Source organism: Culex quinquefasciatus, chromosome 3, assembly GCF_015732765.1.
Source record: "Culex quinquefasciatus strain JHB chromosome 3, VPISU_Cqui_1.0_pri_paternal, whole genome shotgun sequence".
NCBI classification, from domain to species: Eukaryota; Metazoa; Arthropoda; class Insecta; order Diptera; family Culicidae; genus Culex; species Culex quinquefasciatus.
This window is the reverse complement of record NC_051863.1, coordinates 143,004,641-143,029,928: the sequence shown is the minus strand read 5'-3', so window position 1 is coordinate 143,029,928 and position 25,288 is coordinate 143,004,641. Positions and strand designations below refer to the sequence as shown.

At 37.6% G+C, this 25,288-nt stretch overlaps 4 protein-coding genes across 5 annotated transcripts; 3 read left to right on the top strand and 1 right to left on the bottom strand.

Moving 5' to 3' along the window:
• Positions 1-4,574: 4,574 nt before the first annotated feature.
• On the top strand, positions 4,575-7,355 carry LOC6038386 (uncharacterized transmembrane protein DDB_G0289901). Its single transcript, XM_001848144.2, has 3 exons — positions 4,575-4,706; positions 6,445-7,051; positions 7,107-7,355. Exons 1-3 carry the CDS (start codon positions 4,698-4,700, stop codon positions 7,196-7,198), a joined length of 708 nt encoding a protein of 235 aa, XP_001848196.2. The 5' UTR covers positions 4,575-4,697; the 3' UTR covers positions 7,199-7,355.
• Positions 7,356-9,818: 2,463 nt separating this feature from the next.
• On the bottom strand, positions 9,819-10,397 carry LOC119770192 (glycine-rich RNA-binding protein GRP2A-like). Its single transcript, XM_038264637.1, has 2 exons — positions 10,279-10,397; positions 9,819-10,216 (listed from the first exon to the last, which is right to left on the bottom strand). The coding sequence occupies exons 1-2, from the start codon at positions 10,285-10,287 to the stop codon at positions 9,851-9,853; spliced, it is 375 nt and encodes a 124-aa protein (XP_038120565.1). The 5' UTR covers positions 10,288-10,397; the 3' UTR covers positions 9,819-9,850.
• A 10,350-nt stretch (positions 10,398-20,747) lies between these two features.
• On the top strand, positions 20,748-22,595 carry LOC119770733 (glycine-rich cell wall structural protein). 2 transcript variants are annotated; one of them, XM_038266139.1, is made up of 3 exons: positions 20,748-20,884; positions 21,853-22,096; positions 22,339-22,595. In XM_038266139.1, the coding sequence occupies exons 1-3, from the start codon at positions 20,876-20,878 to the stop codon at positions 22,449-22,451; spliced, it is 366 nt and encodes a 121-aa protein (XP_038122067.1). In that variant the 5' UTR covers positions 20,748-20,875; the 3' UTR covers positions 22,452-22,595. The 2 variants fall into 2 exon arrangements, with proteins under 2 accessions (XP_038122067.1, XP_038122066.1); XM_038266138.1 differs by lacking the exon at positions 20,748-20,884 and having other exon boundaries at positions 21,862-22,096.
• A 554-nt stretch (positions 22,596-23,149) lies between these two features.
• On the top strand, positions 23,150-24,947 carry LOC119770732 (glycine-rich cell wall structural protein 2-like). Its single transcript, XM_038266137.1, has 3 exons — positions 23,150-23,311; positions 23,785-24,103; positions 24,458-24,947. The coding sequence occupies exons 1-3, from the start codon at positions 23,306-23,308 to the stop codon at positions 24,571-24,573; spliced, it is 441 nt and encodes a 146-aa protein (XP_038122065.1). The 5' UTR covers positions 23,150-23,305; the 3' UTR covers positions 24,574-24,947.
• Positions 24,948-25,288: the final 341 nt, after the last annotated feature.

Here is a 25,288-nt window from a genome sequence, read left to right as displayed (position 1 = left end):
GTAAGGTACTCCTTGCCCTAAGCGAAAATTTACGTTACTTTTGGATCAACCGGCAAAAGAATGAGGAATTTATTGCAAGTTGATTTCTGAAGCATTGATCACCCTAATAATATTCATCAAGGAGCCAGTTGCAACGCATCTGGTTTTGAGCAGTGACGATTTTTTTTTGCAAAACAGAACTTTTTGCGGTAATGTACATTGGAATTTCTTAAACATTCAAAATTCAAAATATTTTAAGAGCTCATACATGCCCAATATGGTGTTCAAGGTTGTTAATCGATAGAATTATCGTCGATAATATTATCATCTAGCGATTACAATAATGGTTATCGTTATCGTTGGGACGATAACGATAATCTATCGTTATCGTTATCGTTATTCCGATAATTCTATCGGCGATAATTTTATCGACAATAACGGTCGATAACTTATATTTAATATATTTCTAAAAATTTTTTTTTTTTGGTTTTATTATAGAGACTTTACACCATTGTGCATTCATCTCTTCAAGGTGGATAGTGAAAGAGGAAAGATTACATAGTTTAAAATCACTTGTCTGGCAATATTTCAATAATTGTTACCATGCCTTTTTTCTAACGATTTCTGTCTATGTTTCAAATATTTAGCAGAATATTTAAAGAGTGAATTATCAAGTTCTTCAAGTTTATCTTCGTCCTCTTCTTCCAGGGATTTAGAAGTTATCTCACAACACTTTTTCTTATAATATTTAGCTTTTATGACATCTTCATCTTCTTCATCAGTTTCTTCTGCAGCCATCTCTCTTCGTTTTGTTGTCAATTCGTCATCCGCGTCCAAATATGCCTGTAAGCGCTTCCGGTTTTTGCGAGTGTGCTTAGAAAGCACGGTCTCGAATCCATCGTTGTCTTCTTCATCAATTTCACTTGTTTGCATTGCATATAGGTCAGGATCACTGTTGTTACTTTTGCTGCTGCTGCTGCTTGGCTCAGGTTCAATCGTTGGTAGGGCGTCCAGTTTTCCCGGGTTTTGAATTTCCCGGGAAACGGGAAAAATATTTTTAGAATCCCGGGAATTCCCGGGATCCCGGGAAATTTTTGAATCAGTTATAAAATCTATGTTTTATTATATTTGTTATGTTTTTAAGCTTAAAATCATTGAATTAGCTTAATAATATCAAATGGTTATAATCCTAACTTCAATCTAAACATAGACGACAGTTTTAAAATAGCCTAAAAGAAATTGTTTGTCTTTGTGGTGTTTAGGATTTTATATCAACTACTATTTTTAATTCCAGTATGATTCATCATTTTTTAATTTGCGAATCAAATTACATAATTCTTGAGCTTTTTTTTGAAAAGGTCCAATAAGCTTTTGTCTTCCATATGTTTATAGGACCTACTCAAAAAAAAATTTTTTGAATTCTTTTATATTTTGTTTTCGTTTATATATATTTTTATATGACATGACTAAAACACCTTAAAAAAATTATTTTATATGTCTTAAAAAACACAAAAGTAACAATGAATAAAATGATACCAGTCAATGTAAAATTTTAGATAAGTTTTGAATTCATTGTTTTATATAAAACATATTTTACAAATTATCTTCAAGTTTCTACCGCCAACCGAGGGAAAATCAGAATTACAGTCTAAATAGGTACAGGAGATTTTAGAGCAATACATTTGGAAGTAAAAATTGTTTTGTTCTGTTCCTGTTTTAACCGAAGTCATCCAAAACGTCATGCAATTATTTTTTTGCTTTAATAGCTGTATTTATTCGTTACATTTGTACGTATTTGCCCTAGATGCCGGTGTTTAATTATAAATAATTTGATATGAGATTGTTTTTTTTTTATTTAAAATCGAAAATATACGTAAATATATCCAGTCTTTCAAAAAAATAAAATAATAGAGAAAAAAAATTAAAGCATTTTTGCGCATTTTGCGGACCTGTTAATTAAAATTATAATATTTTTTCCTAAAAAGCCAATTTAATGGTGAGGTTTGTTGAATACAATTTTAATTCATTTTATTGATCTACTATTTTCACAACCAAATCTGAATTTCCAGACCAAAATATGATTTTTTTTTCAATTTCGGAAATTCCCGGGACAAATTATAGAAAATCCCGGGATTCGGGAATTCCCGGTTTAGGAAAAATCCCGGATTTTGTCCCGGGAATTCCCGGGATGGACGCACTAATCGTTGGTGTACTGCTTTTTTGGTTCACCTTTTTACTCGAATCCGCACTTTTTTTGTTCTTTGCTTTGAGTTTGCAAAGCGATTTTTTGCCTATAATCGTCACTGCTGCAGCAACATTGTTTACAGTGATTGATTTCGGCGTTGGCTGTTTCAGCAACATCCGCAGGGTCCGAACTCCATTTGGGATCCCTGGGAAGAAGTTAATCCAGCGGTCGTTGGTGATGGTCAAAATGTCGCCGTATTTACTCATCACTTTGACTACGTCATCATTGCTTATGCCTAGAGGTAGGTCAAGCACACGAACTTCCGTAGCGTTGTTGTCCAGGTAAATCGGGATTTTGCAACCCTGATATACCAGAGGTTTGTCGATGATGGACGAAGCCATTGCTGAGTCGGCGAACTGCAGCACGGCTATTCTTCTTCTATTGCATAATTGCAATGCTCGCAAGTTTTCTTGGTTTACTTGAAGGTCTGCGAGAAATTTTTTTACAAGCTTTGGGCTTGGTTGGTTTTGGAGTTGACAAAAATCCAGAACCACGCTGTTTTTGTCTACGGTGCACATTTTGAAAAAAGCAGCGACGCGCACACAAATTGCGGACTGGCGTTGAGAATGCGACTTGTAAGGTCGGCGGTTACTTTGCAACTCATTTCTAAAATTGACTTTTTTTTTTTTTTAAATTGACTGAAACCAATAAAATCATGTTGAAGTTTCAAGCTTCCTCTTTGTAAATACTTACCATAAGTAAGTCTCAAAGTAAAAAAAAATCACAAAATGCTGTAAATTTTTTAAACTACTAAAATTTATTGAATTTGCAATATGGGTATCAATCGATTCGAAATTTTGCATGCATTTTCACTGTTTTAGAGTTTTTTTTGAATGAAATACTCAAATTTTCACAAAATACCGTATTTTCTCGAGAATACTCAAATTTTTAGAATTCGCAATATGGGTATCAAAAAGGTTCGAAATTTTGAATGTATTTTTGCAGTTTTAGAGTGTTTTTTAAATGAAATACAAAAATTTTCACAATATACCGTATTTTCTCGAAAATACTCTAATTTTTATAATTCGCAAACGATTCCAAATTTGGCATGCATTTTCACTGTTTTAGAGTTTTTTACTAAAATTTTCACAAAATACCGTTTTTTTTTTGAAAGTACTCAAATTTTCATGATTTGCAATTTGGGTATCAAACGAAGCGAAATTTTATCTGCTTTTTCATTTAAAAAACTTTAACAGTTAAAAATACATTTAAAATTTAGAATCGTTTGATACTTATATTGCGAATTTTTAAAATTTGATTATTTTCGAGAAAATACGGTATTTTGTGAAAATTTTAGCATTTCATTCAAAAAACTCTAAAACAGTTGAAAATTTAAGTATTTCATTCAAAAAAACTCTATAACAGTATAAATACATGCAAAATTTCGAATCTTTTGGAAACCCATATTGCGAATTATAAAAATTTGAGTATTTTCGAAAAAATCCGGTATTTTGTGAAAATTTGAGCATTTCATTCAAAAAACTCTAAAACAGTTAAAATACATTCCAAATTTCGAATCGTTTGATACACATATTGAAAATTAGCATAATTTTAGTACTTTAGAAAAATTACAGTATTTTGTGATTTTTTTTGTATTATTACTGAGACTAACCATTTTATCAAAAAAATATTTACTAAGAGGAAGCTTGAAACTTCAACATGATTTGGTTGGTTTTAGTAAATTTTAGAAATATATTAAATATAAGTTATCGTCCGTTATCGTCGATTCCCACCAAAAAGTAAATTTTGTTACGCTCTAATGAAAAAATAAATGATATGGAATTGCCTTTTTTTTGTACAGAAAAATTAACTCAGTCAGGTCAAAAAGTCAGGCGTTTACCAAAAGTTTGAAGATTTTCCATTGAATGTCAAATGAATTATTAAAATGTCAAAAAGTGATTTTTGAATTCCCAACACCTAATTTCCATACAATGTTTGACAACAATCTTTAAAAAAAAGGATTCATCAATTATCTCTAACAATTATATACGCGACAACTTCATCGCCGGCTATTGTGGGAGGTTGCACTCATTTAGCACTGTCTTCTTCGTCCACGTGGGGGAGGGCACTGAACAGGTGGAGTGCGGAGCGGTCTTGATCTTGTGTGTGAGCATGAATCAGTCAAGAGCCCCTTCACTTCCCACAGCACTCTCAGTTTCGTTTGAGGAGAGGAAAATCACCACAGAAAGAGAGCGAGAATCTGACGGCTTAGTTTGGATGGGTTTGGGGTGGTACTTTTTTTATGAAGTTGCCGCTGCTGAACGCCGGCTGTACATCATTTATGATCTGTGGGTAAACAAATCGGAGGGTTGTGTTTTTCCACTAGTTTTAATATAAAAGCAGCGTCCGTTCTTGGCAACCGGTACAGTTTGGCTCGCAGTATCGGCCAAAGCGCGTCTTCCAGTTAAAGTTTTGTGTTTTCAAGTACGATTTCTCAGGATAACGTTATCCTTAGTAGTTGTGTACTAGTGCCATGTTGAAGGTGTGTGATTGAAACAAGTTTTGTGATAAATTATAAGATGCATGGACTTTTAAATATACAAAAGTGATGAAAAAGTGGCAGAACTTCGAAGAAGAAGAAAAAAACCGTTCGGCCCGGTCTAAATATTTTTGAAAATTCTAAGTGCACGTGTTTCTGGGGACCCCACAGTTTTTGCTTTTCCTCGAGTTGAGCTGAGTAGATTTTTTTTTGTTCGGTGTAATCAGACGCCGTCTTATTTTTTAAATTGTAAAATATATCGAAATGTCAAAAGTGCTACGTTCAGTTCAACTTTCAGTTACTGTGAAGTTTTTCATGGTAAAGTTTTACTCCATGTTACCGGCTCACATCTGCCTTTTTAATTTCTCGATAGATTTTACAGTAGTATTGTGGATATTTGCATCATTTCCAAAAATGTAAATGAAAAATACTGTAAAAAATGAAATTAATATTCAGGATCCATGAATTTAAATTTGATATACAGTACCGAAACAACTTAATTAAATCAATTTGGAAATATATTTCTAATTTTTAAATGTGGCATGATATTTAACACATTTTTTTATCTTTCAGTTTTTCGAGACTATTTTCCTTTTTATAAGGCTTTGAACAATATTTGACTTCAAAATAAAAATGAAATAAATATAAAAAAATGGGGTAAATTAGCACTATAGCCCAAATAGGGACAGCAATTTGTAGCTCACTTGGAAGATCGAAATTATGAAAACGTTGTTCAATTTGTGTTAATCTTTATCTGTTATATCCAAAACCAATCAAAATATCGAAATGTTTTGCAGTTATAGGGCTAAAACAAATGTCTCAATTCGCCCCCCAAAAGTCCCGATTCGTCTAGATGATGGTAATGATTTTAACAGTTTTTTTGCGATTTTAAAGTAGAAATAATAGTAATTGCCTCTTTTGAATATGGAATTTTGAAACTTTTGTTATTTATAAATTTGAAGCCATTTTGCTTTACCTAAACGAAATATAGAAAAAATAACCTTGTGTTTCTGATTAGGACTTAGGGACCCTTTTCACTAAACTCAAAATAATGGATAAAATAATCGTTTTTATTTTGATCCTTTTGAGCTTACTTTTTTTAACGTTAGCATTGTAAACATTTTACAAAGTTTATGTAGTTTATGGTTATTTTCCGAAAAATCGAGAATCATATTTTTTTAATAAAAAAATAATAGAATAATAACAATAATAATAATAATAATAATAATAATAGAAAAAGACATGAAATTTCCTAACAACATTTGAAAATGCATTTTCTTGCATTGATAGTCATTAACATGTTTGGGCTCGAGTGAATACCAAGATTTTTATTTGTGAAATGTTGATGCTGTTAAAACATTTTTTTTAATTCATGACTGTGAGACTGATGTTTAATGCATTTTCATAAATTGTTCTTTGAAATAATGAAATCAAGACCTGTAATTTCATTTTTTCCTCTTCTTGACTGTGGCCAGAGTCAAGAGTCATAAACTTTTAAAATATTTGGATTTTTGATAATTTACAGTTCTTTTGAATTAATAGTTTTTTTTACTGGGCATTGAATTCCAGTACCTTTTGCATAGGAAAATGTTTAAAGCTTTTAGTCAGATTCGGCTTATTTTCAACAATTTTGTTCAGGATTTGATATAATTTGTTGGAGTCGGAGTCGATATATATTTTTTTATTTTTGTGTTTATATTAACTGTTATTTATTTACGATTTCCAAAAACTTTATTTTCAGTTCACGATCCTTGCCAGTTGCCTGGTAGCGGCGGCCGTCTGCTCCGGAAGCGGCTGGAGCTCCGGAGGCCAAGGCTGGAATTCCGGTGGTGGTTACGGTGGCGGCAGTGTCATTAGCGTTGCCCCCGTTAAGGTATGGCCATCGTCTGGTAGCGGCTGGAACCAGGGAGGCTCAGGATGGAACAAGGGTGGATCCGGAATAGGCCAGGGTACTTCCGGATGGAACCTTGGAGGATCAGGCTGGAACAAGGGAGGATCTGGGTGGAATCAGGGAGGATCGGGCTGGAGCCAGGGAGGAGGTGGCTCCGGATGGAGCCAAGGCGGCGGTGGCTCCGGATGGAACCAGGGAGGACAAGGCTATGCCAAGTCGTACAGCAACTACAATGCCGTTGGTGGACACGGATCTGGTCGTAGCCTGGGTGGATGGCCATCGACGAGCGGAGGTTGGTCTTCGGGAGCTTCGGCGTGGCCCTCGAGCAACGCTGGCTGGTCTGGTAACACCGGAGGATGGAGCAAGGGAGGAGGCTGGCCAAGCTCGTCCGGATGGAGCACCGGAGGCGCCAACCAGGGCTGGACTGGAAAGGCTTACAGCACTGGAGCTACTGGAGGTGAGTAATCATAAAACATCGATATACATTTTAGTAAAATCATTGCTTTCCTTAGGTTATGGTGGTAACACCGGCGGATGGTCGAATGGAGGCTACGGAGGAAACAGTGGATGGTCTACCGGAGGTTCCAGTGGATGGAAGTGGTAAAACAGCCCAACTAACTACCTCTACGATAATACTGTGACCTGTGTTCAAAACTCGCGATCAGTCAAACCACAACCCACTTGTAAGGAAAACTCATGACAGATGTACAATAAAATTCAACTTTTGTAAATTTGTAAATAAACGTAACTTAAAGTTCTAATTATTGTTTGTTTTTTAAGCATGACTAGAAACGATCACCATTCCATGAATTGAATTAAAACTCATAGATCCATTAAACTCCCTTCACTTACATAGAGGCTCATTCCCACGAGAAAAAAAAGTGTCACGATGTTCTGGGTACTATTCTTAACAACCTGTAGAAGGAATTTTGTCAAAATATTTACAGCTTCGCAAAATGTATGTGCTGAAAGAAAAATCATGTCTTTTAAGGTTGGCATCATGTTAAAGGAAATTTTAGAGAAAAAAAGTTACCCTAATTTGTTAAAAGGGTATTATTTGTATGAAACCTCACACAACAAACTCATATATCACAATATGAGAAACGGCTGGAATATTTTATTTCAAACCTCTTTTGAACTAGAAAATGATCATTTCGAGTGATCCTGATATAATTTAGTCGTAAACTAAATCTTTGAATACGAAATTTTCGGAGCTTTTTTGGGTTTTATTGAATATCTCTGGATTGAAATCGAATTTTGGGGATCTGTGAAGGTCAAAAGGTAAGGCATTGTTAGCTGCACAAAATGGCGTTCTTAACTCAATTTGGCCCAAAATGCACGTGCGACAAGTTAAAAACGACGGTGACGATATGCGAGAAAAGTGTTCTCCGGACCATTTCCCTTAGGCCTGACCTAGGGTGGAATCGAAAATTGGTTTCTTCAGCAACACATTTTTTGGGTCCCTTTTAGGGTAACAAAAAAACCTCCCAAAATTTCCAAAATGAAGAAGTTTGATACGTCGCATGCGGTTCCGGATGTGGCCACCGGAGATCGGTGGAACCGGTTCCGATGGGTCCTATGGTATTTAATATTATTCTAGGATTGTTTTGTATGACTATTCATGGAAGAAGAAAGCGTATCAGTTCACAATTGGATAAATCAGATACTTTTTCTAAAAATCCGGATCTTCCGGTGGCCTGTACTCCGGCCACCGGTCCGTGCAGTGCGATTTTTCATCGGATTATTATTCCTGGTGCAGAAACGAAGCTTTTGGTGTAAAGCAATCGATGGTTTGCGCGAAATCATGTTGCGGTAATTTTTTGGGTCCTTTTTTCCCACTGTGCATCGATTTGATTTTACTGACCTGTGCAATAAACTCACGTTGAACGCAGAATAGTTAAGCTATCACAAGTTTTAGTTGAGAATTCGTTGGCATTACTTTATTTGAAATAAAATGCCAAATATGGTACTATCGATCAATCGTTTGAAATGAGATGGATTATCATAGCATTAATATCTCCCTAAATGTATGCTATAATCATTCTTAGACAAATCCATACTAATCAAAGTAAAACCACATTAAAATTCAGCGTTCGTTGGTCAAGTGTAAACTGCTACTTACTAACGTGTCTTAACTACTACCCTGCACATATAGAGAACCACCCACCAGCACGAGTGCTACTAACCGATGCCATCCAAATGCGTATGTTTACAGCGTCTATCTGGTGGTGTAATTTAGATTTATTGCAGCGGTTTAGCACTAGCATAGCTTCCTCCGCGCCTTGGAACAGGTCCCATAAAATGTTTTCATTTAATTCTTATTCAACGACTCTGAGCCCATGCTCGGTGCGGGGTTTGTTTACAAGACAGAATTATGCCGAGCTCGGATGGACAAATTGCATTTTTACAGTTCCCCATCCCAACTGGGACAAATTGATGGATTCCACGACCTGCTGCAGAGTGCTGCAGTTGCATCTTCCAAGTGGCAGAGTGCCGGTAGACCTTGGTTCGCTTTACTACTGATTAATCGAGATTATCACTTCGCACACGTTTGCAAACAGTAAGGTCGGGTGCCAGGATCGTAACTAGGAGTTGATTTTTTTTTAATTTGTTTAATTTACAAATAAAGAGTACAAATTTCCAGAAACCACCTTAATAAATTTATTTTAACTCTAGTATTTAAATTAAATGAGTTCTATAATGAACATTGCAGCACTGTTGCAGGGTGTGTCAAGATAGCACTACAGATCACAACTTCCTTCTTATGAAGTGATTAATTGTGAGGAGTTTTTACAGTTTTTGTTAAATATGTATCTCACGAATGAAATCGAATTTAGGTGATCTGTGAAGGTCAAAAGGTGAGATATTGATAGCTGCACAAATTAGCATTCTTAACTCAATTTGGCCCAAAACGCAGGTGCGACAAGATAGCAAGAGCATGCCGATTTGTGCAGATCATCGTTACCTCCTAACAGCGGACCTGTCCCCTCAGCAAATGAAACTTTTCTTGAGGGTTAATGAGTTTGCCTCTTCTGTTTGCTTGCTTATCTTGTTTTTGTTGCCGTTGATCCAACTTATGCGCACGAAGATTAATGCAGTCGGATTAGCTGACGCGCTTGGGAACAAGCTGCACTTCCCGCTCAAAGTCACACGAAAATTTACGATCAAAATGCTCAACTTGGGAGATGTGATATAATGCACGCGTAGTTATGCTCACAAGTCAGTAGATTTAGCATAATTCACGTTTATTGTTCGCCTACTTCCGACCGTATCCACCGCCAACACCCACACCGACTCCGACTCCGATGCCAACTCCTACGCCAAGTCCGACACCACCACCGTAGCCTCCTCCGTAACCTCCCCCGTAACCTCCTCCGTGGGCTGGGTACACCGGACCTCGGAAACCACCGCCATAACCGCCATAGCCTCCACCTCCGTGACCGCGATGGTGATGATGTCCTCTACCTCGATGATGCGCAGATTCTGCAGTATCCAAGTCTTCAACTTGTTCTGGTATCACTACGATGGGACTGTTCTTAATGGCTGGTGCAACGGCTTTGGTCCCAGACTCCAACGGAACACTTGCACATAGTGCAGCAAGTGCACTCAGAATCAACACTTCCTAGAAAGGGTAACTAATTATTTCAATTTCAAACAATCTATTCAAACAGTTTTACTGCAAACCTTAAACATTTTGTCAGGAATTCCTCTTCAAATAACGATCAATCAGGTACTGAAGTCCAGAATGAGATCACTTCTGAGTTTTATATTTGGCCAGGATTTCAACCTGGATCAAACCTGTTTTGGTCCACCAAAAACAACCAATCACAAAAATAGCCAAGCTCATCCTTCAATTTGCAACTAATATTAATCCCTCTAAATGCATTTAATCAAACATCAACAAATCAAAACGAAGCAAATCGCGTATCTTTTCCTCAAAAAGAACCATAAACCGCCAACAATTACGGTGCATGAAAAGCCAGGGAATCTCCCGGGCGGATTGGTAATTATCTGGTCATTTCTTTGGCTTTGGTTTTCGCGCGAAATATCGCGAGGTAAGGTGGAGAATGAGTAAACAAAATGTTATTGAGAAAGAGGTTTGAAAGACGTAGCGAAATTATCACTTTCAGATCGAAGGGGTTAAGGTTTGTTAGACACAAGGGTTGTAAGCTTTGGAATATTTTCATTTTGTTATTCAATACAGCCCCTATCGATTAACCGAAGTCGTCACAAAAATATTAATCTTGGATAATCGAATCACGAAAACAACAATATCTTATTTTGAGACGTACAACTAATAGACCCCAACAATGCTCCAAAGTTATCCACATAAATTTAATCAAAGATGAAGGCCAAAATGTTGGATGTGAAGTATTCATTCCATTTGATTTTCCATTGAAAATATATCAGTCAACAAACCATTTGATAATGTACCAGGCAATAAACCACTCGAATTTAAGGAGTCACTGCCACTGTATTCTAATCTAATCTAATATAATCTAATCAGACCCTAGCGCAGCCTAAAGTGCCTAATAGAAAGTGGGGACACGAGAAACTGAGAACCCAGCGATTTTCTGTCAAAAAATTGAGCACCTCCAAGATCCTACAGACAAGGTGCTTACAATCTCTACTTCTTCCATAGGTTTTGTCAAAAAATGAACACCTTCCATTTAAACGCTTGGTAAATTTTGAGTGACCAACTGTGAGTGGCATTGCATTTTGAGTGCCTTGTCCTCACTTTCTATTAGGCACTTTAGCGCAGCCAATCTTTCGAAGGGATCCTGGAGAGTGCCTTAGGTTAGATTACGCCTAGCACTCTTCTTGCTTGTCTTCTTGTCATTTATTACCATTTGTAGTGCGCCATTGCATCGGAATGCATTGAAACATCACAAGCGTTAAAGCGGCCAGGCCTACTGCGTAAAGCCGTATCGTAGAGACATGATTCGTAATTGGGTTGAGTTTGAGCACTTAGTTTTCGAACAACAACACTATTCTGTATCGACAAGGGGGGGAAAAAGCGTGGGGACACACCACCATACGCTTCGAGATTTGGTTGTATTCGTTGGGAGCACCATGCTAAGAAGGTTTGGTACTCCGGGACCCTCTGGGATGGGACATTGTGTTTCCACGAATGCCCTGGACACTATTTGCCGTGGTTATAGCGCCACAACTCGCTCTGGAGTCACTGTCCCTGTATTCAAATAAAATGTTTAGATTAAGATTCGATTATGAGAAAATTTGAATACTTATGAATAATTGAACTTCGAAATCGAAACTTCATATACCGTCATCAGGGGTGACATTGGGTCTGGGGGTGAGATTGGGTTATAAAAAAATGCTGAAATTTATATGACCCGATCTCACCCCCCAGACCCAATGTCACCCCTGGTGACGGTAATAAAGGTTTTGGAAATCAAGTCTAGAATGAATGGATATTTTTCGAAGCTTTCTTTAAGAAAATATGCATTTGTTCAAATTAAGTGGAAATGGTGGAAGTTGTTGCAAATAGAAAGGGACTTGATTGAAAGTTAGGGTTATTTACGATTAGGGTGTTCTTAAAAATCAATCTAATCTTTTTGAATTCTAAAAAGAATTTGGGCTTGCCAATCCAAGCAACTTTGTCGAAAACATCAAAATTTCATCAATTTATATGGGTTTAAATAATTACTTTACATAAAAACTCAAAAGATGACCAGATTAGCACCTAAAAATCGGATAGCGTTTTTCTGAGATATTTGAGATTAAAAATTACATCTTCCTACAAATTACTGTAACTTTTGACCCTTAAGTCCAAATTGTTTTTTACAAAATCGAAAATTTGTATTTTTGAGAGCTTTAAAAGTACAAAAACATCATATTTCTCTAAAATTCAACCCTGTTGATTGCGAGCTGAGATTTTTATGTCTTCAGACACCAGATTGGCCAGCTCACCAACTTTTTTTTCCGCAAAAAAATACATAAACCATTTCTGAAAATTTCTAGATTTTCGAAAAAAAAAAACATAATTTTTAAACCACCCTAATTTTATCAAACCAAACCCTTACAATTTGCAGCAACTCTTCTGAAGACACCAAAGGGAAAAAATGCAGCATCATTTTTCGGTAAATCTTTAACTTTATTTAGCGATCTGGACTACTCAGACATTTAAACACAACAAAGATGATAATTTCATATTATGACACTTTTGTTATTGTAAGCTCAAAATAATTTTCCTAAGTGTGCGTGTGTGTGCGTGCAACCAACCAAACGGGACCACGCGGCCGCTTCTTACAAATTGAGTTGTTTCCATGTATTTTTTTAGATCTACATTCTATACATGCAAATAACTCGCATAGGCATTTGGAAGGTGTTAGCTCTGCCGAGCTTCGGTGACCCATTTCTACGCTGGCTAGCCGAGCGCGAGGTACTTCAGCTTTATCGACAAGCCCCGCCCTGAAGAACGTTTGCACCAATCGGGTTCAAACGTTATTTAGAACTTCCGAACCCTTGTCAAAATGGACAAGGACCCAGCACGTATATAGTTGGTTGTAACAGTATTCCTAATTCCAGTTATAACTTACCAAGTCGCGATGGCCTAGTGGTTAGCATTTTTGCTTACCAATCCAACGGACGGGGGATCGAACCCCGACTCGAGCGACTTTGATTTTTCGTTCATGTTCAGAGTTTCAAGATTTATATTTCCTATAATTTCTCGTTGGTACGTGAAAAAGCATTTGATTTTGCCATGTTGGTTTTTTTCAGTGTGGAGAATTTGAACGGTTCGCGTCGCGGTAAACAAGCCGGATTTTCGTTGCCGTTTCCGTCCTTGTTTCCCCCCCGATTGTGTGTGTATTTCGACCGGGGTGATTTCGGGATGTTTGACAGTTGCTTTGGAGAATTTGAACGGTTCGCGTCGCGGAAAACAAGCCGGATTTTCGTTGCCGTTTCCGTCTATGTTTCCACCCCGATTGTGTGTGTATTTCGACCGGGGTGATTTCGGGATGTTTGACAGTTGCTTTGGAGAATTTGAACGGTTCGCGTCGCGGTAAACAAGCCGGATTTTCGTTGCCGTTTCCGTCTTTGTTTCCCCCCCGATTGTGTGTGTATTTCGACCCGGGTGATTTCGGGATGTTTGACAGTTGCTTTGGAGAATTTGAACGGTTCGCGTCGCGGTAAACAAGCCGGATTTTCGTTGCCGTTTCCGTCTATGTTTCCACCCCGATTGTGTGTGTATTTCGACCGGGGTGATTTCGGGATGTTTGACAGTTGCTTTGGAGAATTTGAACGGTTCGCGTCGCGGTAAACAAGCCGGATTTTCGTTGCCGTTTTCGTCTTTGTTTCCCCCCGATTGTGTGTGTATTTCGACCCGGGTGATTTCGGGATGTTTGACAGTTGCTTTGGAGAATTTGAACGGTTCGCGTCGCGGTAAACAAGCCGGATTTTCGTTGCCGTTTCCGTCTTTGTTTCCCCCCCGATTGTGTGTGTATTTCGACCGGGGTGATTTCGGGATGTTTGACAGTTGCTTTGGAGAATTTGAACGGTTCGCGTCGCGGTAAACAAGCCGGATTTTCGTTGCCGTTTCCGTCTATGTTTCCCCCCGATTGTGTGTGTATTTCGACCCGGGTGATTTCGGGATGTTTGACAGTTGCTTTGGAGAATTTGAACGGTTCGCGTCGCGGTAAACAAGCCGGATTTTCGTTGCCGTTTCCGTCTATGTTTCCACCCCGATTGTGTGTGTATTTCGACCGGGGTGATTTCGGGATGTTTGACAGTTGCTTTGGAGAATTTGAACGGTTCGCGTCGCGGTAAACAAGCCGGATTTTCGTTGCCGTTACCGTCTTTGTTTCCCCCCCGATTGTGTGTGTTTTTCGGTCCGAGCGGTTTCGCGTTTTCGCATTTTATTTGGTTTTATCTTTCCACAGCCGGCTGTCTAAGATTGAATCATTTATGCTAAACTCAACACCAAATAACCGGGAATAATCTCATCCGCATCCTCCGACTGTTTGCCTTGAGAATGCATAATACATCACATCATTAAACAAAATTTATTGATTATTGGGTCGCATCATCATCCTTTATGATGAATCCTGGCCATTACCCTTTCCCACTAACAAAATCCCAAGTAGAAGTAGTTTTCCGGCACACGTGGGGGTGTGGATATCGTATAGAACCCACCCTTTGTAGCAACCTGTGCTAACTAACATTCCCGTCCCAATCCCCCCGAGATCTACAAACTGACATGGCGGGCGCCGTTGGTGGCCAATGACTGTTACCTATTTGCTTCAGATCGAGTTTTAATGATCTTGATGTTTTATCTTTTCAACGCATTCATACATGCTGTTGATAAGGGAAACACCATTAGATCGTTTAAGCGTATGGTCAGTTGTATTGATAGGATATTACGGTCCTGTTCAGCAACGGAGAAGGACAACCATGGGTGGTCTCTCATGCTCATGCTCATGCTCATGCTTATATTTCCTATAATTTCTCGTTGGGAGCAGATGGGAATCGAACCCAGGACCATTCGCTAACAAAGCGAACACCGTAACCAGTCAGCCACGGCCGCTCCCTAGCTCAATATATTTTTCCTAAGTTCTCGAAAATCGTTATAGATAGAATAATTGTTTATACCCTTCCATACTCTTATCTCTTATCTTTCTGTTATTAATAATTACACAATCTGTCTTTTTATGATCAGATAATTAATTACATTTTCCAAACATTTTACATCATCCTCTTTATCACCATTTGATTCCATTTCATCCACGAACTCATTTAGTTTAACTTGATAAAGCTACTTACAATGATAATATTTTTACTTTACTGTTTTGTACTTTTTTAAATAATAATTATGTAGTCGTATTTATCAAAACACTTATTTACAGTTGTTCGAAAACCACGTATCATATTCTTTCCTGCTTGTAATGATGGACTGAACCTACCCTCCAGTTGTCACGTGAGCCTCCCCTCAATAATCGTTTCTTCATGACGTAGTTGGGTTTCTCTGAGTATTTTCGGTCAAAGCAATTATCTTCACGTATACGAAGTTTTTACAAGTAACAGTGTCGTACAATTTATGCAGTTAGTTGAGCCCATTTGAGGATTGACTTAAAATTGTTGTTGAGTTTAATGTTTTCCAAACAATTATTTGATTAAGTTGATTTTTTTGCAGCCAAAGAAATATTTGAGCAGATTAACAGCCATCCTGGTAGTGATTCCCTAGCAGTCACATGCCATCAATCTAACAGAGTAATTACTATCACCCAACTTGGATATCGTTCCCTGATTTTGGCAGTTAGCGATGGCTGGAATAACCAGCGGGGAATCCCCACTTATCCGCGCACAGTGATCATCTGCCGTTTGACCGGTTGTTTTTTTTTCTTCGGATCATCATTCAAACCCCGGCAGATTTAACCCAAATGCCGACTTCGCACGGGTTTCGGACGTAAAGATGACTAAAGCAAAAGCATTAAAAGCAAATTTAGCCCCCCTTCCAAAACTTACAGCGAACAATTAGTCACATTTCTACGCATTCTTGCTGGGGACGTCTTGCGAATGAAAGTGGGTTGGGTTCTTTTGGAAAACAAGTCTCCCTGCCCAAGATTAACGACTTGGTTGTGGGGAGCGAAACGAACCCGAATCAAAACAAAATTGTTAAAAATAGAGGCCATCATAGGAAGCTGGTGGCTCGGGGTGATGAATCAGTTCGATACAGAAAATGTGCAATTTTGAGATCATATTCGAAATGGTTTTAAATGTTCAAAAAAAAGTTCTAAAAATGTCAACTGAGGAAAGTTACAAAAAAAATCTTTTATTGAAGACATGATGAAAAAAAATCAATATTGCATAAAATCAGATAATTCCTGTCATGATTCACCACAGCAGTTTGAACAATATGGAACGGAACGGATCCATTTTGATTAGCGTAGATCAGTAGATTGTAATGATCTGGATTGTGATACTAATGGATGTAGACAAACAATGAAAACGGTTTAAAACGTTTGAATAATATGTTGTTATTATTTTTGAAAATTATTGTTCGAATAACTAAGCAAGAACTAAAAAATCCCTGAACTTCACTCGGACCCAGTACGAAAAGAAAGGGTTCGGAAATAAAATGGAAAATTTATTGCCGCTGTCTTTCTGCGCATTAATTCAGGTTTTTGCAATCCGTCCAAAAGTTGTTTTTGTTTTGGTCACGAAGGACCTTTGAAAAAAGATGGCAATGTTTAGAGGTCGTTTGCAGACTTTATTATGCCTCAAAATTCTATCGTGACTAAACCTGTTTGAATTGAATCGAGATTTTTGAAAATACCGTAAGCAAAAAAATAATAATTAACCTGAAGTTTTGTTTTCAATTGCCAATTATAACTCATGTTTGAGTATTAATAAATCCCCTCGCAAACTATGCTCTTCTAATCAGCCACGTCGTTGGTCATATCTATCCCACTACGTGACAATGACCGACAAATTAATGAACTTAATTGACTTCATTACCCGCTGGCCGGCTCTCCGCAGTGATACAACTGAGAATATTATTCATGGCCAGTTTCTTCTCTTTTTTTCTGAGCGCGCATTTTGAGCTTCCCGTGCTCAGTTGGGAGGCAGTAGCAGCTCTTCTTAAGATTAGCCACAGCCCAGCAAGAAACGCGGCAAAATCTTCTCTTTTCGCAACAAATACGCACTGTGTTGGACAGGCAATTTTTTAACAAAAATAGATTAACTTATTAATTTTATACACTGCCCCTGATCGCATAAATGTCCCATATGCATTTTCATCGTTTTTGAGTTATTAATGCAGTTTTGTTCAGAATCGCGAGATCTTTCAGAAAAGCCTATAACATCCAGTACTTTGTTCTAGAAATCAGGAGGAAATCCAGTTTTTACGTGAAAACTTAACACGTAGCCTTATGTGTGGGACAAACTTCAAATACATTTTTCTCAGCTTGCTGTTTTTGCATATGGGACATTTATGTGAACATGGGCAGTACAGGGCCATCCCGTTTTTGGCAACACAACTTTTTGACACATTTCCTCTCTTTCCTCTGAGACTAGCTTCATTTTTTTAAATTTTTCATCAATCTATAACTTTACACAATAATGAACAATCTAATAATTGAAGTTGATTTTTGCAAGCAGAAAAGTTTGAAAAAATCGTGTTGCCTAATACGGGATGGCATTGTATTTAGAATATCAAACCGGGTTGGAGTCACACTAAGCCAAAAGTCCATTTAAATTTTCTCAACGCCATTTTGGAGTTTTCGCATTCGCCATTTTGAAAATTTATTAACATGAAAAAACTATTTTCTCGCGTGAAAACATTCGGGAAAAGTTGCCTCGACTCCTCTTCGATGTGCGTGAAACTTTTGCACCTGATCACGAATCCGGAGTCCGTTTTTTGATATCTTGTGACGGAGGGGCGGTACGACTCCTTCCATTTTTAAACATTTGGTAAAAGAGGTGTTTTTCAATAATTTGCAGCCTGAAACGGTGATGAGATAGACATTTGGTGTCAAAGGGACTTTTATGTAAAATTAGACGGCCGATTTAATGGCGTACTCAAAATTCCGGAAAAAAGTATTTTTCATCGAAAAAAAAAACACTGCCATTTTCCGTTACTCCAATGTAAAAAAATGGTACATGTCATTTTAAAGGAAATTTAATGTACTTTTCGAATCTACATTAACTCAGAAAGGTTATTTTTTCATTTAGAACAAAATTTTTCATTTTAAAATTTTGTGTTTTTTTCTAATTTTGCTATTTTCTAGAGTGTAACAATGTTCTACAAAGTTGTAGAGCAGACAATTACAAAAAATGTGATTTGTTTATAAACATCACGACAACATGCATGCATGCTGCATTGAAAACAATTAAACTTTGATAAATTTGCTTATTTAACAGATTTTTTTCTATATCATAAAAAATAACTAAAAACTTTGCAAGACTTATTTTTTTCATTTTTCATTTATTTAAAATACATTTAGTAGTAGTTTAGGCAACAAGTTGAAAATTGATGATTTTTCAGCACGAGCATAAATTTATTCAACGAAGCTCTACCGAGTTGGATAAACACGACGAGAACTGAAAAAAATCTAGTTTCGAAACGAGTTAAATACATTTTTTTGCAACTTCAAAAACACTATAACACTAACTTTAATAAGATTTTTCAGAGAAACGTTCGTTTTCCCGATTTATTTTGGCGTCTTTTATTTGGTCAACTCAGGCAGCTAAAATAGTGTTAAAGATGAATTACTTTTCAACAGAAGTGTTCAAATTGTTCTGTGTTATGCAGAATTTAAAAAAAAAACTATTTTTGAAAATGGAAAAAAATCCTGCGTGAAAATTTAATCTGACAACGCCATAGCAGATGCCAATTTGTGTGAAACTTTGTTTTAAAGGGTAATTTTGGTCTCTGATTATGATCTCAAATCCAATTACACAGCAAAAAATCCGATGGTGAAATCGCATGCAAAAGCATGCACATCACCTTCGTCAAAATAAACACTTAATATTACACGCTGCATGTACAATTTTTGCAAACACAAAAAAAAAGTTGCAACCGACGGGATTCAAACCCAGCACCAATAGTAAAGACTGGCGCCTTAGCCCACTCGGCCATCAGACCGATGAAAAGCTGGAAGGATAAACGCATATATGGGCTTGACATTTCGGTAGAGTAGGTTTCCCATACTGATGGGCTACATATTTTAGGGTGTAAAATTACACAAAATTTCATAAAATAACGCAAAATTTATTTTACACCCAGGCCTTTTACACGCAGCTGGATTACTATTTTATTTGCTGTGTAGGTGACGGAGGGCAGGAATGACCATTTTAATTTTTTACCATTAGAAAAATCGTGTTTTTTAATAATTTGGTGATGCTTTGAAAAATTTTATGTTAAATTAGATGCCTGGAAACGTAAAAAAAATATTTCCATCGAAAAATATGCAAAAATAGTTTTATAACCACTGCCATTTTTCATTACCCAACTATTAAAAATATCATTATAAAGAAATTTAATTTCCTTTTCGAATCTGGAAAAAAAATCAAACCATCCACATTAACGACCCCCGGGTCTTTTGTGGTCTCTATTGCAAGTTTCTGCTCGAACCTAGGAGTCCGAAGGCTTGAATGGGGAGAGCACCCAAACCTCTTTCTACTCCAAGGAACCTTCCACCCCAGTGTTTGAACTGACGACCTTTGGATTGCGAGTCCAGCCGCCACCAGCGATTCCACCGGAGTAGGCTTGGTTTGGTGTGTTGTTTGTACTTATGGAATGGAGACGACTCCTACACCTGGAATGACTTAACGGCCTTACAACCAAGGCCGGGACCGACATTTTACTTCCCCATCCGATGGAAAATTGCAGCAGATGGGAATCGAGCCCAGAATCATCCGCTTACAAAGCGGACAGCGTAACCATTCGGCCACGCACTGCCAATCTGGAATAACTCATATCAATATTTTCTTCATTTAGAACAAAAATTTTCAATTTGAAATTTCGTATCATTGATTTTTTTTGGGTGCATCAAAGTTCAACAAAGTTGTGAAGACTATTGCCAAATAATGTGTAAACATGAAAAATACAATTTAACGAGTTCCATGCAACATTTTTGCAATTTCGAAAAAAACACCTTTTGAATATAATTGTAAGTCAAATGTCCATGTATTAAGTCAATCCACCGTTTAAAGCAAAACAGTGTTGAAAAGTATTACTTTTCAAAACAAGTGCTGAAAAGTAGAACTTTTCAGCATTTGTTTTGAAATGTGTTTCTTTTTGATTCTGTTATTTTTAGTAGAGAAAAGTAAGCTGTTTCGTCATTCGAAAATGACAGGAAAAGTAGGAAGTCTCATGACGGAATTGCAAAAATATATTTAATGATATTATTAAATTTTTCAATTGGTGAAATTATTTCTGACAGTTGAAAATTTAAAGTGATACTGATAAGTCAAACCTAGTTTACCCAACATTGTGCAACATTCCCATCACAAATTTCCATTTTTCACCCAGTGCGCACACACTAACTGTGTGGCTGGGAAGAGTGAGATAAAAAAAAACCGTGCTGGCGCAGCTGCTGGCTTTTGGCACAAATCCGGTTGACTGGCCCCTGGTGGAAGTATCGGGGTGGATCTTTAGTGGAGTCACCTTCGGGAATGGTCACTTCTATATAAACTGGAGCCCTCGGGACGTTTGGGCAACAGTGTTATTCCAGACGCATCCCAACCAAGTTCAAGTTCAATAGCCTGCGGGAATTTTTGCAGCGTGTGTGTGAGAAGTGATTTTACTTTTGTGGCCAGAATGTTTAAGGTTTGTTAAAAATGAAATGAAAAAAGGACTGAAGAGTAACAGTGAATGCAATCGGATTTTGGTTTTAAAAAAACTGAATATTTTATGTGTTCAAAGTGATCGTTCCCAAAAAGAATAAAAGAAGAATCAATTCAGATGTGCTATTGGATTTAAAATTCGTGGTAGACTACTTAAAACCAACTGAAAAACAATGAGTATCTGGTGGTTTATAAGATGAAGTTCAAAAATTCAAGTTCAAAAAAGTTTCATGAGTTCTACAAGAGCTTTTCAAGATAGCTATCACAGCAAATAATGTAGTAATCCAGCTGCGTGTAAAAGGCCTGGGTGTAAAATAAGTTTTGCATTATTTTATGAAATTCTGTGTAATATTACACCCTGAAATATGTAGCCCATCAGTATGGGAAACCTACTTGACCGAAATGTCAAGCTCACATATACGTTTATCCTATCCATATTTCATCGGTCTGATGGCCGAGCGGGCTAAGACGCCAGTCCTTACTGTAGGTGCTGGGTTTGAGTCCCGTCGGTTGCAATTTTTTTTTGTTTTTACAAAAAATGTACATGCAGCGTGTAATATTAAGTGTCTTTTTTGACGAAGGTGATGTGCATGCTTTTGCATGCGATTTTACCATCGGATTTTTTGCTGTATACAGTATAGCAGTTTGGACCGCGGCAGGATAAAACTCTCTGCAAGTACTCTTTAAAACTCTTGAAGAAGGTTCGAAAACATTTAATATTGCCGTGGTTCAAACTGCTATGCTGTAGCTAACTTGGAGAACTCATGTAAAGCCCCTGAAACTTTTAGCTGCTATTGTATACTATTGTTTTAATTTGTGGTCCATATAATTTACATCCAATATTTTATAAACTATGCAAAAAAAAAACAGACAAAAGTATCCAATTTATAAATTAGGAAAAAAATACCAAATATTAAAATAAATCAAAATATCCGATTCTTAAACCCGCAGGAACTCGCCCTCGTGAGCTGCCTGGTGGCGGTGACGTTGGCCATGCCGGCGGTTGATTTTGCACAGGCCGTTCCGCTGGAAGCGTACCGGGACGATGCACCAGCAATCGTTGTGCTCCAGCAGCAGCAGGAGGATCAGGATGACCTGGAGGGAGCGGAAACTGCTCACCATGGTGGAAATCGCGGCGGATATGGCGGCGGATACGGTGGCTACGGAGGCGGTTATGGCGGTGGATTCGGAGGTGGTAAGTGTTTTTTTCTTTCAAGAGATTTTGACCTCTCTCAATCAAACGGCATTTTAGACATTTTCTAAACTTAGCTGAACCCAATAAATCAGTAAGAAAGTTCAATTGTAAAACATATAAACACTCTAATAACAGTGAAGATTGAAAAAAAAAATTCTTCTTTCTTGAAAAATTTAACAAATAAATAAATAAAATCTACAGACCAACACATTTCTGATCGTCAACACTTAAACTCTTCTCAGGATTCGGCTATGGAGGCGGTTACGGCGGATACGGCGGTGGATACGGAGGTGGCTACGGAGGCGGATACGGAGGATATGGGGGCCATGGACATCGCGGACACCATCACGGCTAAAGTTCGCTTGAAGATCTGGAACCGGCTAACGATCTGCAACCGAGAGAAGCAACTGACTGATGACAAACTGGACAAAGAATGGTGTATGGTTATGAACCATGGTTTGAAGAAGTAAAAGGAGAATAAAGTAGCTTTATTTAATTATTTGAAGGTTATGTTGGTTGAAAGAAATTTACTACTGTTAATGAATTTACTACTTACGCCAAATTTTTTCTTGCCAACACCTAGTTGTGGTCATCACGGTACGTCGTAGTGAAATGGCAACGTCTGATATGTCTATCGAACACAACAATCCGGCTGGAACGTGCAATGTTTTGCCGATTGATATCACAACAGGTTAGAACGTTTAACCTGTGGTAATTCAATTTATTGAGGGGTTAACTACTATGGACGCCGTAGCCATACATTATTTGATTACGTTTCATTTACTTGTTTTATAAGTATCAATTTCTGATTCATACTAGAATTCAGAAGATTCTATACATTTTGATGCAATGAGTAACTCGAGGTTACCAGACAGAACCTGTCAGTTTTAATTATATGCATGTAGGCCCTTAAATGGGGAACGAAAGTAGTCACGTGCAGATGACATCAACCTGGGTGCAACGTAAAGAAGATTCTCAAATGCCATCCTCCTAATGGAACGAAAATCCTTAAACCGGTTCCCTAGGGTATCTCCCCGTTGAGGAGTCGAATCATCATAATCACGGCCCGTGTCGGATATATAAAGGTGTGACCCACTCTTGGCTAGGATTCTGTGCAAGTTCAACAGTTAAGCATAATAAAGCCGTGCAATAACAGCTCAGTATCGTTAAAGTCACCCTCCGGTTACAAGTTGTTCATTTCTGCCCACCATGAAGGTACAAATTATAGTGCTTGCTCAAAGTTTATCCTCATTATTGACTAATAAACAGTAAAGCATAGCTTTTGCTTGGTAGTAAATCTTTGCCAATCATATCTCACCACTTGTTTGAGCATAATTTGACACCATTTGTTTGAAATATTGCCTTGCTCACGTGAAGTATCTAAACACGCAGAAAAATATGGCGTATTTGAATCAACAAAACATTTTGTTGATTTGAAAATCAAGATTTTTGTTGAATCAACGCTAAACGTCAAAGCAACTTTTTCAAAACAACAAAAGATTTTTGTGGAATTTAGAAAATTAAGGTTTAATTCAACGCAAAATCGGCGTTGATTATATTCAACAAATTTTTTGTTGAAAAAAACCTCTTACAGGCTGATTCTACAAAACATTTTTCTGCGTGAAGGAGTTTGAAGTAAAATTTGTTTAGACTATTATTAAACAACTAATAGGTATGTCTTCCACAAGCTCATCATTGCAGGTAGTTTGGTGGCAATGGCAGTTGTCCTGCAAACTATACAAGGAGCACCAACGCCACAAGCCACCGTTGTGCAGAACAACCCGGGATCTGCCAGCAGCAGCAGTGCGTCAGACTCTGCCCTGGACGATCTGGAAGGAGCGGAAACTGCCCACAAGGGTTACGGCCATAAAGGGGGCTACGGAGGAGGAGGAGGATACGGTGGAGGCTACGGAGGAGGATATGGAGGGGGTTATGGAGGCGGCAAACATAGAGGATATGGAGGTGGCTATGGAGGTCATGGTGGAGGTTCTGGGGTGTTTAAAATTGGTAAGTACACATTTTGTTGAACAAAACTAAAATTAGGAAAACATTCATTCCAAAAATGTCGCAGTAAGGAAAATTTTAGTTCATCCACTTGCTATTTAACGTACTCTCCGAAAAATACTGTGTCTTGATTACACTTTTTTATCAAAAATTTTAGAAAGAATTGTGATATTTATTTTTAGCCTTCATTAAAACAGAGTTTTTTCTATATTATTTTTCACTAAACCACATTTCTAATCAGTCGTTATTTTTAAAATCTCCTAAAATCAAATTGACTTCAGGCACTCCTTTTGCTTTATTTGAGAAAAAATATGAATAAAACGCTATGAAATTCAATTGTATTTTTTATCATTTCAGCTTTGATCTACGGGGGTGGTCACGGCGGATACGGCGGGGGACATCGAGGTGGATACGGAGGAGGCTACGGTGGACATGGTCACGGACACAAACACGGCCATGGGCACTGGGGATAATAACGAGTTGATAGTCGATAATTTTTAAGGATAGTTAAAGTTGTTTAAAGAGGAGTTAGTATGGTCAATCATGAATGAAATAAAATATCACAAATGGTAACTTAGTTTTCTATCAGAAAAAAAAATCAAATTTTTATTTGAAGATATACTTTTGTAAAAAGTTCCAAAAATTACACTTATCCATCCGAAGCCACTATTATCCGAAGTTTCGATTATCTGAGCTCTCAATACAATCAATTAAAAATTTGAATATGCTATGCTAATGCTTATATGCTATCTTGTCGCACGAGTATTTTGGGCCAAATTGAGTTTAGAACGTGTGCAGCTCTCAACAGATCCTCAAAATTCGATTTCAATCCTGATATTCAATAAAAACCGAAAAAACTCCGTGCGTTGTTTGACTCTCCATATGCAAGAAGTTTCAATCTTGTCGTGCTATCTTGACACGGTCTGTGCGACAACTGGCCAAAGGGATTTCAGGTCAGAACGCGTTTGACACACGTACGTGCCCGACTACCGTAAACATTTGTAATTATAACTCGGTACTCCGGCAACCAAAATCAACCAAATTTCGGGACACGGCATAAAATGGTCAACCCAACAAAACGTGTTTATTATTGTTTTTTGTTTATTCAAGGTCAAACATTGAAACGCGTTTTTCTCGGAACGACGAAAAGCAACGTGCGAGAATATAACACGACATCGTGTTTGTTAT

Excerpts from the sequence above, each read along its gene's own strand:
- LOC119770733 (XM_038266138.1), top strand. The coding sequence starts at position 21,947 with ATGCACCAGCAATCGTTGTGCTCCAGCAGCAGCAGGAGGATCAGGATG. Across the intron at positions 22,097-22,338 it reads TGGCGGTGGATTCGGAGGTG|GATTCGGCTATGGAGGCGGT; the intron begins GTAAGTGTTTTT and ends AACTCTTCTCAG.
- LOC119770732 (XM_038266137.1), top strand. Across the intron at positions 24,104-24,457 it reads TTCTGGGGTGTTTAAAATTG|CTTTGATCTACGGGGGTGGT; the intron begins GTAAGTACACAT and ends TTATCATTTCAG.
- LOC6038386 (XM_001848144.2), top strand. Across the intron at positions 7,052-7,106 it reads CAGCACTGGAGCTACTGGAG|GTTATGGTGGTAACACCGGC; the intron begins GTGAGTAATCAT and ends TGCTTTCCTTAG.